At 46.0% G+C, this 20,710-nt stretch overlaps 1 protein-coding gene across 1 annotated transcript; it reads right to left on the bottom strand.

Moving 5' to 3' along the window:
• Positions 1–4,978: 4,978 nt before the first annotated feature.
• Positions 4,979–17,947, bottom strand: IL21R (interleukin 21 receptor). The gene is made up of 9 exons (XM_072349455.1): positions 17,798–17,947; positions 14,817–14,891; positions 12,632–12,737; positions 12,305–12,501; positions 11,600–11,751; positions 11,028–11,205; positions 10,503–10,599; positions 9,990–10,071; positions 4,979–6,355 (listed from the first exon to the last, which is right to left on the bottom strand). The coding sequence occupies exons 2-9, from the start codon at positions 14,869–14,871 to the stop codon at positions 5,459–5,461; spliced, it is 1,764 nt and encodes a 587-aa protein (XP_072205556.1). The 5' UTR covers positions 14,872–14,891; positions 17,798–17,947; the 3' UTR covers positions 4,979–5,458.
• Between the last annotated feature and the right edge of the window lie 2,763 nt (positions 17,948–20,710).

Below are 20,710 nucleotides of genomic sequence, written 5' to 3'. Positions count from 1 at the left end.
TTTTCCTAGAATCCTAGGTATACTCCAGTGCCTTTTCTCATTGTTTAAGTCTGCTGTGCTTCCCACCTGCTTCAAATTACTCAGCTGTGGAAAATGAATTGCCACATCACCCAAAAGCTGATGAGAGCCCAGCCTGACCACAGAGAAGCTGTTCTGCCAAGGTCCAGAGGAAAAATATCTGTTTCAGTTATGATTTCTTCTTCTGTTGGTCAGTATGAAGGTTTTATCAGTCAAATAGCAAAGTGGATGAATATGGCCAATTCAAACCTCAGCTCTCCTTGACAGCAGACAGCCACAGAGTGGGGCAAAAATGAGATAAGTGCAAAAGCACTTTTCAGTTTAGGTGAGAATGGAGCAAAGGGATTCTCAATGGCCTAGCAGGTATTTGTCATTCCCAGCAGTGACCATCATCTCAGAACACTGACAATTCTTTCCACAGGAGAACAAGAACATAATAATCAAACCAGGAAAGAAGGAGAAGTTAATGAGGTGCCAGCACTGGTGACTTTGGGTTCCTAATGATCTCAGCTGGTTGCAATAGTATTTCCATTCTTACTTCGTGCTTCCTGGGCAGAGTTCTCTTGCCTACTCAAGGAAATAAGGCTTTGCAGCTGTGCCTTTTCCATACTTTCCTGTAGTTCTATTTCCCAAAAGCCATTTCAAACAGAATTTTTACAAAACACAGATTTCCCTAATGCTCATCAGTAGAAGAACAGTTGTTCAGCTGTTATTGCCAAATCTGATTGCATTAACAGAAACCCATATTCAAAGTTTAGGCTCACTCTCACATTTGAGATCCAGAGCAACACAAAATGAAAAGATAGTTTTGCTTTTCAGAATGTATAGGGTAAAATAAATATACTGATAGATAGGGGAATTAACACAAGGTGATGACAGCACAGTCTCACTGCATGGGCTACCCAGACGTTCTGTTTTAAAAAACTCAGCAGAGCAGAACTATCAGGAGAGACTCAAAAAATGAGGCTGAGGTAGCTCAAGAGAGAATTATAGGCACCAGCGTGTAAGTAATAGCATGGTAGAAATTAATGTAGGGCTGATTTGATGAACTAATTGGAGCTGGAGGCTAATACCGTGGACTTGATTTCTTGATGTGGAAGTGAAAGTTTACAAGAGGAAAAGGAAAAGCTGTCAAGGACTGTGAAGATGAGGACAAGAGGGTTATTTTTGACATGACAGAGACAGGGAGAAAAATCAAAGAATAAAAGTGACAGAGAGAAAAATCCTGGAAGAAACCCCTTGAGAAAAAATGTTGATCCATGAACTACCCACAGAATAGCTAAATCTCTGAACGTGTCCAACACAAACATGTAAAGCACACATAGCTCTTCCACGCTATCAGCCTGTGACTGTGTGAACTGATAGAGAATAAGAAAGTAGAAGGATTTTCCTGCTCAGCCTCAAATAACAAATCTTTTGCTGCCTTGACCTTTGGAGAGCCATTTTTCCATAACCTGGTGCACAGGAACAGCTATGAGCTGTTGGCTTTCACAGACTTGCATCCCATCAGCTGAGAGAAGTTCCTACTTAGCAGGGCTACCATAATAAAGTGATGCTGATACATATGTGAGTGTGTATATTTATATATATACATACATGTATATACACACATATATGTGCATACATGGAAAGAATATATTGTTGACTGCATAGTCCCAAACACTGAGGAAGGCTATTCTGGCTGAATTCATTTACATTCATCTTTTTCACTCAGACAAGAGAGCCTATTATTATTTATATATATTTTTAATCAAGATGATGCCTCTTTTCAGCACAATCTAAGTCTGAATCAATGTGATAGAATGTGGTTTTGTGCTCAGCAGTCCAACAGAACAGAAGTGCAAAGACCCTTCTTGTAGTTTGGTCATCATGGACTCATAGTACAAGAAACAATGTACAATTCTGCATTAACACAAACCAATTATTTTCTTTTACATCTTGTATTTTATCTTAGTCGATGTATCCTATCATTATCTACCAGCATGCGTAACACAGGAGTATGTTAAACCATCTTACCAGCTCAAAGGAAACTTCACTTTTCACTCCGCTTCTGTCCCTTGATAGTGCAGGGTGTGTGGTTTGATGGTGATCAGGCAGCAGTGGTGTAATAAAGCAGAGCTTACTGTGCCCGATTCTAAAGATATTCTCAAGAACCAATGAAAAACTGCTCAGATTATCAGATTGAGTAGAAGTAGCTGCATCTGCAATTAGTCATTAGTGATGGATAATCTGAGGAATTTCTGTTAAGAGGTTAACATTTTAAAGGCCAAATAATTTGCTGAATATGAAAGTATCTTCTTGGAACACTTCTATAAAAAGTACCAAAAAAGAGAGCTCTCTGTTGGTGACCTAAATCCAGTTCCTTGCCCTGTCTGAATATGAGATGAGACTGCATCCATTGGCCTCTGTGCAGCAGTGCTCTCAGTACTGCCCAGCATCACAAGCAGCCAAACACCTGCAGCACTCCTCAGCTGCTTTGTCCTCTGCTTCTTCCCCAGCCTTTCCCTGCACTGAATCAGAGGGACAATACTGGAGGCAGCAGAGACTAATGAGAATTGCAGTGCTTCCATCTACATCCCTGAAAACGAGGGGAGCAGATATTTCTATAACACAGAAACGCTGCAGTGTTACAGTCAAGATCTACCAAGCTGGCTGGGTACATGGGTCTGGTGCCAAAGAAGTAGAACTTCTGCCAGCCCCAAGGGTAACCATCCAAACATATTTTACTCTTCTTATCATTACAACAATCCGGAATATGAACAGAAACAGAAAAGCCTTGAAATGCAAGCAAGTCTTCAGAGCAAATAGCATCTGCTGCCCCAGAGGGGTCCAAACTGGCATAGATTGCCTGCTACAAAAGAAAACATTTTATCTCCGATAGAGACACATTGTAACCCTGCATCTTCCAGCCTGTTTGTTTAGGACCCAGTAAGGATGCTTCAGCTGTCACCCACAGCTTTGAATGCCTAAAGAGCAGGCAGAAAAGTCAGTACAAGAGTTCAGTGTGTATTGGGTGGTAGTTCAATAGCCTGGTACCATTTCTGTACCACAATCATTCCGTGGCTCAAGACCACTTCCCTCTGCTCATCCACAATGAGGGGGCTCTGTTCAGGTCCACCAGGCTAAGCACACAAGCCAGCAATATCCTAAGTGCACTTTCATGTCCCTGATCATTTTGGATACTGCCGAGGGTGGAATTAAACCTTGTACAGACTGAAAGCAGAGAAAGCCACCCAGAAAATAATAATAAAAAAGAAACCACGGGCTTGCAACATAACCAGTGTGGCCCAAGCATTCCATGGGAAAAATGTCTTTTTCAAATTAAACACTGTTAGATCAGGGACATTTGTAAAGCTTGTCGCTAGAAGCCTTGAGAAAGCAAACAAACTATCCCCAGCAACTCAATAATGCCTCAACTATCTCCACATCCACAGTGCTGTGTCAAAAACTCTTTGGCCAACAGCTTAACTCTTACAGCTTGCTTCAACAGGGACCGTTCCTCTTGTTTTTGTACCCTTGTGCCAGGTGCCATGCAAGCTCCTCTCCGCCTCCTTGAGTGACCAGAGGCAGGTTTGGTTCAGTGGAGCAGCAAAACACCACCTTGTACCAGATGTGTGGCTATAGACTGCACAGCAATGATAGAAGTATCTCCTCTAGCAGCTTTGGGGTCAATGATGTTATCAGAAGCATGGAATGTGTAGAACTGAGGTGTTAAAGTGCCCAGAAAGATGGCTGAGACCTCCTTCCTCCCCCCATCAGCCTTGGCTGATGAGGTCATTTTAGAAGAGCAAACAGCTGTATGATGAAGCTGTAGGAGACTTACAGACAGACCATCAGCGATGCTTCTGTCCAGTACATATTCACACAGACGGTGCAAGCAGAGCTTGCAGGACACTGCCAAGCAGAGGCATCTCACCAAGGGAGAGGAGCTGACTCGCTCCTCTGCTGCCCCGCTGAGGGCATGCAGGGTACTTGCTGCACAGCCACAGAAGACTGCAAAAACAGAAGAAAGGAGGGAAGGAACCGAACCCACTGATACCTTCACCTTGTACCCAGGAAGGCCAGAGCTAGAAGATATCTTGGGGCAGTAAAAACAGTACAGGCAAAGCAAGGTAATCCCTGTAGGCTCAACATAAATACGGCTGGCACCACAGCTGCTGTAAGCAATCAAATGAGGGCTGTGGATGTGTAGAAAAGTCTCCCACAGCATGCACCTGTGAAAGAAACAGCTTCTGTGTATTGAAATGCTGAGAGGGAAAAGTGTTTATTGGTATCACAGGAACAGATTGTTGCTGAACTGGAAATGTACCTTGTTAATGACACGGTTTCTCTCACTGTACGATCAGCAGTCAAGCACTTCTCGGGTTAGCAGCACTGTGCCTAAATAAGATGCAAGGTGTTCACATTCAATGTCAACACCACATTAACTTTTTAAGACAGTTATCCTAAACAAAACAGGCAGAGATGTGTGGGGAAAACAATCACAGATGCAGCGTAAATGCCACTTTCATTGTGGGCTCTATAAGCTAGCAGAGATGGGTGAAGCTCTGTTCTGCTGACCTGTGAGCTGCAGCACACCAGGTCCAAGGCAGGAGACGGAGCTGCAGGCACATCCCGGTGGGACAATGTTCCTGAAACTTCTGCACAATTCCAATAGCTACTCAGTGCTACATTTAATGTGCTTGGAAAATGAGGTGCAGGATCAGTAGGAAGGCCAAGCAGAAGGAATTTCTCTGGAATTACATTTTGAAGATTTTTAATTTACAGACTCTACCTGCAAAGGCAAGCTCCAACTACAGCTTGAGGTATGAGGTGTCTCTTGGGTATGCCACTGTCTAATGATGAGAATTGTTTTTTATTATACCCCATGGACAGGGACGGATATAATTCATACTTAATGCAAACTTTATGGCTGCATTTAAAGAGGAGAATGGTTGGAAAAGTAACAACACCTGTTGTTAGGATGGGGTAAGGGAACTTTAATGTAACAAACATGCTTGCTATTAGATATGCTTCTAAGACTCCATGTACATTGAACTCAAGTCACAAGAGAATGCCAGGGACAATCCTTTTGAAGTTCTGTACAATTTATAAGCTTACTTTCAAAAAAAAAAAATCTATGTAAGTTAAGGAGCAATTTTAAAGGTACAGTTGCTTTTTCCTGTTGTAAAAAATTCAAGATTGTGGGTTATTTTATAAGGGTTTGACCACGAATGCTGGAACAAAATCTTAGAAAAATTAATCATGTCAGGTTTGATGCAAAATGAAGAATGAATGGCACTAGAAACAGACCTATGTTTCTATGGCCTTAGCCATTCTCTGTTGTATGCAGTACAGCTTACACAAAGTAAACTTCACTTTTTCTTCTCAATTTGGCTGACACTTTGCTTCTGGCACAATATGGGAAAGGCCTCATACTCTGCAGAACAAAATCAAGTCCTCAGTTTGTCTGAGTCCCACTGTCAGGGCTGTCAGCATGGCAGGAGATCCACTGCTTGACATAGCTCCGCGCAAAGTCCTCTCCTTCCTGCTCAAGAGGAACAGACCCACAGTTGGTCTGGCTATTTTGCTCAAATTCACAGTCAACTGGACTCCCACAGTCTGAGTCCACAAAGCCACTGTCAATAGTGTCCAAATCTAGGCAGATCATGGGGTAACTGCCTACAGGCCTTGCACTGTGAGCGAAAAAGTCACAGGATCCTTCACTGTAGGACACACTTTCACCATCAGGGGAAGGTAGAGAAGCTGGATTTTCCAAATCCCATTGATTAGGATTCAAGCAAAGAGCTTCTAGGATGCTCCCCATGCCTCCTTCCAAAGCCCCTTCAACTTCCTGATGGCCTGGGGCACCCATAGTCCTCAGGTGATCTGTGGACATAGAGCCTGAGGCCAGGATTTTGTCCTGTGAGCTCAGGTCAGACAGATGCAAGGCACTGGATGGCCTTCTGTCTTCATCATCGATGTTAACCTTGGGGTAGCCATTTTCTCCAGCACTATCTTCATCACCATTATGCTTTTGTTCCCTGTACATGCGGTTACAGTCACACTGGCAGTTACAAGGTGTAAATGCATCAGCCACGGTCACAGTATCAATGGACAAGTGTCCGTAGGAGCGGTCCTGAGTCACACTGCTGCTGTTCACACTTGACAAGAGGCTGTCTTGGACTGGGGAGGTCAGGCAAGGCTTGCAAGGCAGATCATTTTTCAACTCCCTTATCTCCTCCTGTGAGGTGCAGTTGGAAGGACGCATGCTGAAAACTTCTAGGGCTTCTGAAGGGACTATTTCCCATTCGAATAAATCAATGGTCATTTTCATATGGGATGTACCAACCCATTTCTGCATGAAAACACATACAGAGAATGAGAGAGAGGTTAGTATTGTCAGGTGTGAGTTTCTACAAAAGCGACTGAAGATTTTATGCTTTCAGATGCAAAATCAAACTGTTATATCACTGACTGCCCTAAAGTGGCAGGGTATGAGGTGCAGTTATTACACAGAACAGGCAGCGCAGGAGAACTCGCTCACATAAACAAAATTAATCAGCTCTGAGAGATCTGCATGGCTTTGCAGCTTTCTTCATGCTGAAACAAACTAACAAAACCCAACCTAAACCAACCAAACAAGCTGTCACTGCCCATAGCAGCATTCTCAGTTCATGAGCCAGAGGTATTCCCGCCCCCCAAAGCCACCATGTCCACCCTGTACCCTTTTCTGGGGCACTGCTTCTCTCTGGAAGCAAAGTCAGTTTCTTTATGTGCAGCACCCGCAGCCAGCACACACATAGCCCTGCTCTGTCACTTCCCTCATCTTAGCTGCTCATGGCAAGGCATGACCTGGTCTTTTATGCATAGCCATGCCCAGAACTAGTTCTTTCTCTCACAGTAACAAGAAGGATGGACAGGGCAGGGGCTGCAGGCATCAAAGAGCTGTAGCTACTGCTTGGTGCAGATAGGACTGGGATGAATGGGAGGTCTCACACTGGCTCTCGTCCTTCCGTACCACCACCGATCTCCTTGCATTCAGTTTTGTCTGGGAGTACCTTTGCACCAAAGCACCTTTGGCTTACTCTGATCTAAGAATAAAGTAAAATTTCTGTTCCCTTCAAAGAAGTCACTGAGTCAGATCACAGCAAGCTTCTGGTGTGTGCCACTGCAAACACCAGTAAGTCTTATCAGAGAGCCCACATAGTCCAGAAGTCAGACAAAGCACTGAAACTCAAGCCTTGGGTCTGCTCCCTGTCTGATACTTGTCTGATGGCTGAGCTGAGTCACACAGCAGTCAGTGCTGGGTATGGAACAGGTAACAGCATGGAGCTTCATGGAGGCTTGAAGGCTTCTGATACGGGGTGCTGCATGGATGGGTTTTGCCACAGCAAGCTGTTGGAATCTTATCAGCTCCTGGTGCCAAACAACACCCAGCAAGATAAATATGAGTAAAGTATGTAGGTCACTCCAAAAACTAATGATTCCTAATATTTCCATGGAAACTACAACAGCTCCCAAGAGCACAATAACGCTATTTGATAAAGCAAATCCTCAGCTACAAAATACTATTTTGCAACACAGCCACCACCATCAGCTGTGCATTTTCACCGGTGATGACCAGCACAGCTCTGCACCAGTGCACCACTGTCACCTCTGCTGAAATGCACCACCAGCACCTCTCTGTGCCACAGCCACTCGTTGATCTCCATCAGTGTTCACCAAGTGTCCATGAACATCAGTGGGCACCATTTTTTCCACACGGAGGAATTCAGTTCTGTATTTTTTGCTTCATCCACACCTCCATGTCAGACTCCATTGTGTCAGAGTGCCCCTCGGCTGCCGTCTGTCACACGGCAACAACACGTAAGGGGATGTTGGTGGAAAGGTTCAACCTTAGCTGCCATCCGACCAACAGCCACCTCTGCCGTCAGGGGTCGACATATTAAACAGGAGGCGTTACTTTCGGAGCAGCCCTTGTATTTGGGTAGAGATCAGCTTGTGACACACTGACACCAAGTGTAGAAACTTCGCTACTGCAGGAAGTACCGAATCTATTTCAACTTACTCTTAACCTAAGCTGCAAAGAGCTTAACATTAAAGCTATGCACCCAGGAGGCTATTTGAGGGAACAGAAGGAAACTCCCTCCTCAGAACTGAGCAGGCAGAATATTTCCTGTGCCCTTTTGACATGCATTTGCACATTCCCACCCAACACGAACATAAGAACCCACATACACTAAAGGATAAACAATGTTTATTCCTCTGCTTTCCCTTCTCTCTCTTTTTCCCCCTGTCTTAACAGTTCTCTGACATTTTCACTGCTTCCTGTCCAACCCAAGACTGCTCTGTGCAGGCACTGCTATTGTCATTACTTACAGACGTTTCCTAAACACTTGTTTTGGTGCAGGCAGGATGCAGTCGAACAAGCCTTAGATTGATTGTTTTTCTGCCTGCTGATAATGATGACTCCGTTCACATATAAGCGAGGTCACCACATCCTCTTGGCACTGTCTGCTTCTGCAACTCGTTCGCTGCTTTATTCTGCTAATTTATTAACTTTCTCAGAACTGAGCTTTAGCAGCACTGTAACTGACACTCATTCCTTCTCTGAATAAGCAGATTAGAAATGCAGTAGAATCACACCCACTGAGCAGCATGAAGCCACAAGATTCTCTGACAAGAGCATGGCTCTGGGCACGGCAGGCTGGTTTCACTTCCACTCTGAGCACTGCCCCTTGACTTTTAGGAATTCCCACACCTGGTCCTGGCTCCTTTCCTGATAACAGCCAGTGTGATGTGCATCACAAGGAGATGCGAGTACCCCTCGTGTGCAAATATGGGAAGCTGTGATAGGGATGAAAGGGAAAGGCAGAAGGAGGAGAAACAATTGCTGTAGTCTTCAGCTTAAGTGGTGTCCATGCCATTTTAATTTGCTATTTAACCCAACGGCATACATCATCCACACAGCAGTAAGTAAAAGGATGTGATGATTGTTAGGGCCCGGCTGGCAACCTTCTACAGAGTGTCTAAGAAAAGCAGAAACAAAAAAGCAGACACTGAAGTGTCAATGATCAGTGCTACCAACCATCAGGAACAAAAGGAACTCGCTCAGAATGAGGCAGTTCAGTGCCAGCACTTCCACAATTTCATGATGGCACTGGGGGTTGCTCTTCAGCTTAATGCCAAGTCTATGGATACTCAGTGTTCTTTCGCTTTTGAATCTTGACAACTGCTGCAAACCCTGCAGGTTTTGCAAGACATTTTGTTGGGTGAGCAAGTCTGGCTGATGTTGAAAGGGAAGGTAATTAGTGAGGGCCAGGCTAAGCTGCTCACCTCACAAAGATACTTCCTTATAGGAGAGGCAGCTGCACATGCAGTGCTGTGACACAGCAGCTATTTGCCCGCAGAGCTCCAGCCATCTTTCCAGGGTGATATGTCTATATGTTTTCTGCACAAGTGACTCCCCAGAGAGAACTACAAAGATTAATGTTGAGCCTGTGTGCAGAGGCTAGAATGGGAGATACAGCCTACAGCAAAGCCTATAGTTCATGTCCTTGATGGCAGCATGTCCTGATATTGCCTTTTCCATTCTCTTCACAACTAGAAACTTCACAGTTCAAATATGAGCTCAGCTCACCCACTAATACAGCATCTACAAGAGATGAGCAGCACAGTCATAAAGACAATCACAGCACAGAAAACACACTGGAGGGCTACAGTCCTCATCTGTACCCATGCAGCTTTCCCTTGAGACATTCTTCCACTTACTGTCCTAATGAGAATCCCTTGCCCAGGAAACAATGTAGGGCCTTTTAGTTTACTTTTGTCCAGCTGGATGTGGCTCTGGGTAGTCTGATCTGATGGTTGGTGACCCTGCATATAACAGGGGGGTTGAAACTAAATGATCATTATGGCCCTTTTCAACCCAGGACATTTTATGATTCTGTGATTCTATGATATGCTCCACTCATGTAGTTCATATATACCTTGAAATCGCCATTATACATCAGGTAAAGTGGTTTGAAAAAGGCAGATGGATCTGGGATGCAAGCAATCTTCTTCCACAAGCTGGAAAAGAAAAAAAGAAAGGTTTGGAGGTTAAGCACACTGTCCTTCTGCAAGAGGGGAGAGGCCTCAGGCTTGCACTGAGCAACTTGCATCAGCTTGCAAAGGGTCAGGTAAGCTGTGCCTGCTCTGATCTGAGCATCTCCAGAGCATGGACAGGACCAAGAAAACAGTTCAGGAGCCTGGAGGCCTCTGCTCAGTCCCTGTGCATAGTGTTCTCTTCCACCCCATGTGCTGAGAGGAATCAGAGCTGACAGAAAAGCAAAGCACTCTTGCCAGTACACCAGCTGGAGACCATGCCTTGCTGGCCTTCACATGACCACAGCTGTATCTGTGCCTGAAGGCACAAGATGCAAAGAAGGTTGCATGTGAACACCTCATTTTTAGCAGAACAAACAAGGGCATTTAAATCCAGCTTCCCTATGGGCTCTTACCTCTGTTGCTTGGCCAGAAAGGCTGTGATTGAGGCAGTGATCACCATGGCAACAACAAAGAACAGCATCCACCCCATGCCTGCTCTCTGTGTCACAGCTGGAGAAAGAGACAAGGTCATTCAGACTCACCTTGTTGACTTCAACCCTGGTCAACAAGCAGCAGAAAGAAGACCCTAAGATTTTACCCCAGACTTTCTCTTAGAGACTCTGAGGCTGTTACATGGGCACCAGCCCCTGAACACAAGATCAAGTATGAGTGAAGTTGTCAGAGAGGATTCAGCAATTAAAGGAGCTGTGCATCACTGCTGCAGCCATGCCACAAGACAGCTGGCAGCCAATGTGCTTGGGGCAGGACTGAGCCCTGCTCCTGAGCCCCATTCTACAGCCAAGAGACCCATAATCCAATGATTGCCTTTACTAGACTACCTATCTAGTTTTTCTAATTACTTAGATTTCAGTATATTTCTGGTAGCAATCTCTGACATCAGACAGACTGGAAGGACAAGGAGAGCTAACAGTATGTACCAGCAGGGCTGGTTTTCAGTGTCAGCGGGGAGCTCCATTCACTCCAAAATCCATAGTAGCCGGTGTCTTCTCGGGGTCTGGCTCTCACTTGAAATTCATACTCAGTGTTCCTCTGGAGATCCCGTGGTGGGATCACCAGTGTTCGTTTGTCTTCATGGACAGATTTAATCTTCTGAGTCTGTGAATAATTACACATCAAGTAGTCAGTGCAGGAGAGACTGCTCCCACCTTACCCTCACTCAGAGCCCTGCAAAGGAATCCCCTCTACTGTCATGTCATTTCTGTGGGCTATGCTCTGACTACTCTGCAGCTGCATGAGGCCCTAGGGGATTCTTCAAAGCAGAACAGCAGGAGAAGCAAATGATCTACCTCCCTTCCCCACAGAATTTTGTACTTTTCTAACAGCTTCTGCTTCTCAGTTCTTTTTATAGTCTTGCTTGTTCTTAGTCCAGGCAAGAAAAAGAGAAACTATTTCAAACCTCGAGAACCCTTCTTTCACATCAGTGCTCCTGTCCTGCTAGGGCTGGTCCCCTCTTTGCTGGTACTTGATGGTAAACCAACATCTCACTTACCTCCCAGGTGTCAGCCCTTCTTTTATAACGCAGCTGATATTCCAGCTCATCATCCAGAAAGTAGAAAAGAGGGTTCTGATAGATGGTTTCCCAAGAAATATTGTAACCTTCTGTGAACACAGCAGTCAGATTGAACGGAGACTGTGGTCTGACTGTGGGTGAAGACAGAACAGTGTTACTCTTCACACTATCACTGCAGATGCGAGAGATGGACCAGCACAGTATGAGGAAGGCAGAACATGGAGGGGCCAGAAGTGCCCTGGAGGGATGCCCCCCTGCACGGCACAACCTCGCTGCCCAGGCAGCACTGTGACATCTGGCTCTCCAATGCCTTCTCTTGCTGACTCTGCTGTCCATCTCTACAGCTCCTCATCACCTCAGGAACCAGGGAAAATAGCACAAAGGCAGCTAGCTCCTGGGAGATGAGGAAAGCAGAGTTCCTTGTCCTGTTCATCACACATGTGGTCTCTTTTAGTCATAGTCACTTGCACAGTTGGGCCACTCTCAGCTCAGCCACAAGCATGAGGTGTTCTGCAGTTTGCAACAGCAACAATAAGATCACAGTGCCCTGCCCAGAGGAGTGCACCCTGAGCACAGCTCCACACCCTTGGGCTGTCTTGCTCACTTTTTGCCCAGACGCTGTCCTGGCAAATCGAGGTAAGCAACATAAGCAATATATATCAAGCCCATCATTTTTGTACTCACTGTTTTCTCTCATATAAAAGCCTCTGGAAGCCACGTGCTGCCTGTCAGCTATCTTTGTGACATCCACCTGGACTCTGAAGTCTGCCAGCAGTTCAGTCATGTCCACAGTGCACACGTATTCTGTGAGGTTGGTGTTCCTGGACAATTCCAGGAGACTGCAGGCTGCCACAGTTTTCTCTGGATCGACCTCATCAACCCTGAAACCATCAAAAAAAACCCAAACACCACCAGAGTAAATAGTCCACATCTATCACTTAATCTAGTTGGACTGATCTGTCACCGGAACGAAACAGACTGCAACAAAAACCATGTTCTCTTAAGACGTACCATGTAGCAGTGATATTGTATGCACTGGCACCCAGGTCATTCCTCAGGAGGCAGGACAGGGTCTGCACGTAGTCCACAAAACAAGTGAGGTTTTCACGACATGTGGCTGCAGGTTTGGAAAGAGAAAACACAATACCAGCTTCCATGCTGCAGCAAGCAGAACTCAGGATCAACACATAAAGCCTGTGGGACTCCTGCTGCATCCAAAGAGAACAGACTCAGAAAGCCTCCAGTCCAGGAGCACAAGAATGTTCCACCTTGAAAGGGAGGTGAGCTCCTGGCAGCCATCAGTGATAAAGAAAAACCTACTAGGAATGCTGCGGCAGCAGATGATGTACAGAAATACCAGAATGTGCCCAATGTGGGCTGAATTTTCAAACTTATCTCTGTCCTCTCACACAATCACAGCCTTAGATTCGTGGCTCTTGGCACATTAAAACTTGGTAACTTAGTAATTCTTTCTTTGCCATTCTCTCAGTTTACAATTTTCTACAGCTGCAGCATCTGCAGCATTCTATTTCTGCAGCATCAATGATTTTCATGTCCAGCTTCAGAGATTTGGAATAGACTTCATCAAATGTTGGCAAAATGATATTGCAACTTTCCCATTGTTGTTTCCATAAGTAATTCTGATGCTCAAGCGGCTGGTTTATCGATCACTTAAACTGAAAGACTTCTCATCTTGAGAAGAATTGGCAATTATAGAAGTTACACTGTGGTCATTGGGAAAACAGATATATGTGACTATATCTTATAGTCACAAAACAGCATTTAAGCTTTTAACTCTTCTGCAGAAGCTCCTTTTACTCCTCAGCTTCTGAGATGTGCCATACAACACCCTTCCACTCTGAGCATGACACAGCCTATCTCAGCACTCGGATCCCTGTACAAGTCCTCCAGTGAAGCAGGAAGGTGACAGAAAAAGAAGCGTGGGGATTCTTGCAACAGCCTCTGTCTCCAAATGTGTCCATGTGCTTTATTACCCATCGCATTATTCAAATGATGTGGCTGTTATTTTGTTTCATTTTGACCTTTTCCTCTCACTCTGACTTCAGAATTCTCTTCTGAAATATTCATTTCAATCTTAACTTTTCATTCTGTGTCCTCAGCAGGCTGCCCCAAACCCCCAGGGCACACATTTCTTGCTTTGGTCCCAAGCAAGATACATTTTCTTTCTTAGACAAACTGCTCTTCTAAAAAAAGAGAGTTGTTACCCCTGCTTTCTTTTAGAAAGGGCAACAAGTATTTATAAGCTCATAAGCACTGCTAATGAACATTATCCTATGCTACTGTGATATTGGTCAAAAAGTCTAGTATTCCTTGGCAGTCTGCACACTTATCTCTGTGCAATAATTCGCTAATGAAATGAAGAAGGGGTCAAATTTTTACTGGTAATTAAATGTTGGATTAACCCAATCTAGCACAGGATGAATTCCATCCCCGGAAGCTTCATAATCAAAGATCAAAGGATTTTACTTCTACCAGTAAGATCCAGTCTGGTCCATAAAGAAGTTAGTACAGATAATTGCTTACGTTGCTCAAAATTCACAACACTGACATCAAAATACAGCAGAAGATACAACCCTGAATTCACCTCTTTCACTAATTAGAGTTTGGAGCAGGTCCAAGGCTCTGCCTAGAAGCAGCGTGTGAAATGCAAGACTCACACCTCTTCTGTGCAGACATTCTTGTTGCTGCCTTTTTCTGTCCAGCAGCAGCAGGTTAAAAAACAGCAAGAAAGTGCCTGTGTTCATCTGCACAGTGCAGTCCTGAGTTACGGAGTTCGGACTGGGAGAGACCACTCCAGTGTCCTGGTTGGCTGTAGGGCTATCCAGCTATCAGCAACCAGAATCCTTCTGATGGCAAAAGACTAGGGGAGGAATTCTACCCCCATGTCACCAGGAGCAACTTCAGTGCAAGGCAGGCACTGCCTCTACAGCATCCCATCCCCATCAATGCCACTCTATGCATTTTGGCTGAGCTCTGCCCCCTCTCCTGCCTGTTCTTCACCTCCTCTATGGTGACTTTCCTGTAATTCCTTATCCCGTGGAACCCTCTCCACTACCACCTGTCTTGTGCTTATTGCCCTGTGGCACTCTTGTGCTGTGTACAGCCCTGCAGAGCTGGCATCAATGATGAGGAAGGCAAGCCTTGTGTACAGCCAGGAATATGTTTGTGAACTTACTGTGCTGGAATAAAAGGAAGAAGGAAATACTCTGGAGCCATAGTTTGTTCCTCATTTTGGTTCTGGCTGGATATTCTGAAAACAAGCAGAAAAGTCACACAATGAAGAGTTCAGCTCATGTGTGTTGGAGGCTAAAGTGGTATTAATCTAGCCTTCATTTACATGTCTAAAAGTGAAGTGCTTAATTTAGGCAAGGCATATTAGCTCTCCTCCATACATCTCTCCCATGGGCTAAGGGTTGGGGGTGGGGGACCTAAGGCCATTGAACAGATGAGTGATGTTTCTGCTCTTTACCAGCAGCATGTGCTCAGAGCAAGCTGGAAAGAGACTACAGTCTCAGTTTATCCATGCAACAAGAACACACTTGGTTAAGTGCTAACCCATTTTTTTCCTTCACTGACTTTCTGCAATTAGAAATGTCTTGCAACTAGAAGTGACATCTTTGTGGCTTAAACCTCTCTGTAGTGGAACAGTCCAATAAAAGAGTCTGATTGTTACTGTGGGTCTGTATGGGTAGAACCCATGAGAACTCACTGATTTGGACTCTGTGTAGTTAAATAAGCATGGGACATCCAGCTAAGGGACTGCACAGAGACAGATGGAGTAAAACAAAGAGCAGTCTCCCATCAGTCACAGAAATAACAACGTATAGCACTCTTCAGGAGAAGACTGTCCAGATACACTTTGGTGAAAAGAACTTACAGGAAAGGAAGGTGCTCAGAGAAGAGGACAGAAAGATGTGTGTAACAAAATGAGGAAACAACACCAAATACAAATGACTGCAACACCTTTGGTTACTGACCTGGCAGGAGCCCCTCAGCTGGCTGCAAGCCACGCTTGCAAGCAGCAAGTACCAGAGCCCTGCAAAACCTGGCCCTGGTTTGCAACAGGGCACCTGTGAAAATGATGTGGATGAAGTGAACACCCAGGTGCCCATCAGGAAGAACACCAGCAAAGCCACTCCCACTTGGGGAATATTCATGATGTTAAAAATTTCCAAGTTTACTCAATTACTGAAAGCAAAATTAATTTAGCAGTCAGCAAAAAGCCCCTGCAAACCCACGTGTGAGCTCTGAGACTCTCTCAAAGCACAGCACTGTCCAGATGAGATCAGCAGGGCTCACTCCGGAGCTGGGTGCAGCACCTCAGCTCTGCAGCAGGAGCTGTCGTGCTGCTGCTACCCTCGCTCCCTTGCAGACACAGAAGAGCAGCTGCTCCAGCTCAGCAAGGAGCCCAGGCACCCCACTTGTCTCCCTTGCCTATTATGAGCAGCAGTGCAGAAGCTCTTTCCCCAGTTCTCCAAATTTTCTCTGTAACTGTTGTCATTACCACCAACCAGTCCCTGATTACTAAGGCACAGCCTACTACTGAACAATGCCTGTGCTCTCACTGACCCTTCCCCAACTCTTCTCTACACTCCTCCTCTGAGAAAGGCACCCCTCGTCACACCATCGGAAGCACACTCACCTAATTGCCCCATGGGAACAGTCCCCTGGAGATGGGAGCCCTCCTCACATTGCTGCATCTGCTTGCAATGTCTTATCACAAGCTCTGTTCCTTGCAGCACATTTCATAAGAGCTGTACCCAATGAGTGGGCCATTGAAGTCTAGGTATCACTGGGCTCAGAACAAGGCTGTGCCACCTCAGGCCTTCATGTCCTCTCCCTGTGTGCAGCCCAGCACTGGCTCAGGGGCTGCAGTGATCCCTCAGAGCTGTGCCCTGCCGCACAATCCCAACCTCAGTGTCACAGCTTTGCCACATGCTACAACCTTGGTCTCCCTGCAAGCAGAAGCAGGCTGCTTGCTGCCTCGTCTTCAGCCAAGGCAGGAAGGGTTGGACTCCCAAAGAGCTCTGTGTACTCACTGCTTGTTTCAGAATTCGACTAGCAGTGCCCTGAGTGTTTTGCAGCCACTGCTGTCGTTCTGCTTTCCTTCATGCTGCTAGCAGACACAAAGCCATGAGGAGGAAGCCTTTATTGCTTACTGGACTCTTGTTTCTTCCTTATTTCCTTTCTACTCAGAGAACAGGAAAGATCGAACATGATAAAATCAAAGCAACAAACCCAAGTAGTTTTATAGCAACATCAGATGCTGTCATTACACGCCTGAGAAAGGTTATTGTAAGACAAAGCAATTTAGAACTGGATAAGAGCACAGGAGCAGAGCAAGGACAGCTCCCTGCTTGAGTGATGGTTCACTTCCAAGCAGAGGCAGGAACTTACTCCCTGTTTTGTATTAAAGAAGCCCCTTCCAACCCTCCATAATAATCATAGCATCATGTTAATCACAGAACAGCTTAGGTCGGAGGGGACATTACAGATCAGCCAGTTCCAACCCCCTGCCATGGGCAGGGTTGCCACCCATTAGATCAGGCAGCCCAGGGCCCCATCCAACCTGGCTGTTCTTAATAAAAGGTGATTAGCCGTTCATCTACATGCACACCTCTGCAGCGTTTTAAAATACACCATTGAATAGGAGATGGGAGCAGTACACAGACATTGCAGATGGTTTTGCTAAAGATCTGGGGGTACTGTGCTATGAGCTGCCAAAGATGGGTATAACGTAAGCTCATAATTTGAAACATGTCCAGGAACTCTTGTAAGAAAAATCCTAATTCAAATTGAGCTTACATAAAATAAGAAAGCAATAATTTTGATATTTCCAAGCATGAGAAAACAAACGCCCCAGTTACAACCCAGGGAAAAGAGTAGAAGGTCTGTGGAAGTCTCTCAGGCCACCAGCTAAATACAAAAGCAAGCTTTCTCCTTGAAAACTTCATTAGCAACTTACTTAGCTACCTAATCACAATGCCCAAAGCAACAGGGAGGCATCAGGCTCCTCCAGCTGCCCAGTACAAGGCAACATGAATGACACGGGGCACGAGGGCCATGTCAGCAATAGGAAAGATTTACAGTGAAGTCACAGATATCAAGCAGGAGCAAACGGGAAGCAGGGAAAATTGATGGGAACACGGACATTACCTTGCCCCGTCCTTTCAGCTGTCCATACCAGCCCTCCAATTCTCCCCTGGCTGGACTGGCCTGGCTGAATGGTTACTGGGACTGCAGACACTGCATGTGGGAGATGGAGAGCAGGTGGCTCTCAGCACTGAGTGAGAGTAGCACCCAGTGTGTGCACCAGGAGCTGTGCTGTATTGGAATACACAGCGATAGGTGGCGGTTGACGTCATGACTGTATCAGTATTACTGACAGAAGGATGTGGTGAGCACAGAGGAGGCAATGAATTCAGGTCCAGACTCCCACACAAGATCTATTACTGTATTGCTCCTTCATCTTACTTTTATGTGAGAAAAAGGTGGGAGAGCAGATAAAGCAAACTCCCGGGGTTTAGATCTAAAAGGTCACCTGGGTTGCTTAGTAGGGTTGGTAGAATGAGTGGCTTGCAGAGGGGAGACACTGATGTCAAGTCATTAAGTGGTGAAGTCTAACTAAATAGTACAGTATGGACCACATCTGACAGCTCAGTACCACTTTATTCTGCTACCACCTGTCTGCAAAGTGGCATATGGGGACCAGGAGGCAGCAGCAATCATCAGACTGCAGGCAGGGAGGTGGTCTGGCTGCTGTCTCTCCCCAGCTTGGTTGGCTCCAAGATACAGACCAGGCATAATGATTCTAAAAAACACTTCTGGTGACATTTAAGAGAGAGACAATCATGTATTACCATAAGGAATGAGTCAACAATGGCAGGAGAACAGCTGAGAACTGAGTGACTGTGTTCTACTGGAGGGAAAAGCAATAGAAAAAAAAAACCACCTCAAAGCTCAGGAAATGGGTTAAAATATGAATGAGCCTGGCAGAAAGCGGAGGTGTTAGTCAGCAAAGCGGCAGGCTGAAAAACAACAGAGCCCCACAGCTGGAGCCTGTGAGCTCACACAGGATGCTGCACAAAGAAGGGAGCGCATCACTTTCAGCGTGGGGAATGCTGAGTGCCACCCACACAGACCCCCACAGCACTGCCCTACCTGCTCCCTCGTCCCTTTCCTGATTATCTCTTTACAGCTGCCAGCAGTGGACTCAGCCTCTTATTCTCCCCAGTATGCATCTCAGTCTGACCCCGTTCTGCATGAAGGCTGAAGCTGGAGATGTTGCTCTGGCTTCTGCCAGAGGAAAAGGGCTTACCTTCACAGAGTTGCGACCGTGTGTCTTGCTCACACGAAGGGGAGCACTCACAGCCTCGTATCTTCTTCTCTGAGGAAATCACCAGATATACACTGGTAAACAGAAACAGGAATAACTGTGCCTGTCAACTCACCCTGACCATCTGGAACAGAAACCTACAGCTCTGCTCAGATCCATCACCCTCATCTAAAACATGCAGAACATGCCCAGAGCCCTCTCCTTTGTTGCTTTGCTGTGCTGGAACCTGCTGGCAGACATTCAGCCTTCAAGGAATAGTAATTCCTCTGACAGAGTCTCAACACCACCCTCCTCAGAAGACTTGGGCCCTTTTGGAAACCCATGCACAGGTCTCTCCCTCCAGAAGCGTCCATCACATCCATTTAGTGCCAACATCCATCAGTGCATCCTCTCTGCTTCCAGAGATGCACAACGATCAGAGCAGTGCTGCTGGCATATGGCTTCTTATGGCAAAAGCTTCACCTCACCCACTCTGCCTTGCCACAAGTTTTTACAGCGGGCCTTCCACTTCCTGAGCTGGGTGCAGCAACCAAGTGCACCTTGCACAGCTTTTGGCATCTCTAATAGGTTTGCAAACACACCAGCTGCTTTCAACCTGTTTGCGTGGAAGCACTTTCAAAGCAAAAGCTAATGGCTCACCCTGCGTGCTGCCTCGGTGTGCAAGCAGCCAGCTGCAGATGGCTGCACAGCAGTGCACAGACTCCAACAGCGCTGCCAGCTCACCCCAAAACCCATAGAACACACTGTTCTGGTGCAGCTGGCAGCAGCATAGAGCAAGGGAGAAAAGATGGGGATGCAGGATGGACAGTCTATGAGCAGTAATAAACTAGAATGCATTAACAACATGGGAAATAAACACAGCCTTCGTGGAAACAGACTGTTCTGAAGTAACCAGTGTTTCCAAAAGGTGAATTACGTTTTTGTACAGAAAAGCTATAGGGCTTACTGGAACCTTCCTGCAATCATCCCTATTGCTTGAAGCTGTAGCTTGCTATGGAGCTGTAAGGAGACAGAAGGCAGCACACATTTTACCTGAGACGCTGGTAGATTTTTTACATTGCTCAGCAAGAAGAGGAGCCTGAATGTTGCTCCTACAAGGAGTAGAGACTGGGGAATTCCATGTTCCATAGCAGCTTTGGCTGTGGTGTGGTTGTTGATCAAACAAGGATGGTGCTCACATCCCCTGATTTCTGTTCTGGGGTCAAGGAAAAATAACTCTGCACAGCCCAGTTTCCACAATGCTTATCCTGTCACTGTGCATTTGCAGAAGTTGGAAAGGGACATCCGAGGAGTGGCAAGTTGAAGCAAGGGCAGATAGCATGTAAATCAGAAACAAAAAGGACAGCAGGTGATGGCAATGGCCCTTCTCTCAGGGGAACTCAGCTGGAGGCTTTAAGACAAGTAATAAGAATAGCGGGGGCAGTCTGACCAGAAGTGGGAAGAAACGCTGTTGCTTCAGACCAACAGCATCTGTTGCAAAGGCCCATCACAGCTCAGAATGGGGCTGTAATGCTGAACTATGGATCCTAGTTCCTGCCCCTGGGGAAGAAACAAGTCACCTGACAGTTCTGTTAATTCCCTCCTGCTACAGCCTGGTGCTCCCTGAGCCCCTCTGCCACTGCTGCGTGTAACCTTCAAGCCCAGAGCCTGTCAGGTACCGGCACTGGTTAGTGAATGCAGCACACCTTAAACGTGCCAAAGACATCTACCTGGCACCTCTGTGGGCTGCTCGC

Source organism: Excalfactoria chinensis, chromosome 14, assembly GCF_039878825.1.
Source record: "Excalfactoria chinensis isolate bCotChi1 chromosome 14, bCotChi1.hap2, whole genome shotgun sequence".
NCBI classification, from domain to species: Eukaryota; Metazoa; Chordata; class Aves; order Galliformes; family Phasianidae; genus Excalfactoria; species Excalfactoria chinensis.
Note: the sequence above shows the minus strand (reverse complement) of the source record. Positions and strands in the feature narration are given on the sequence as shown.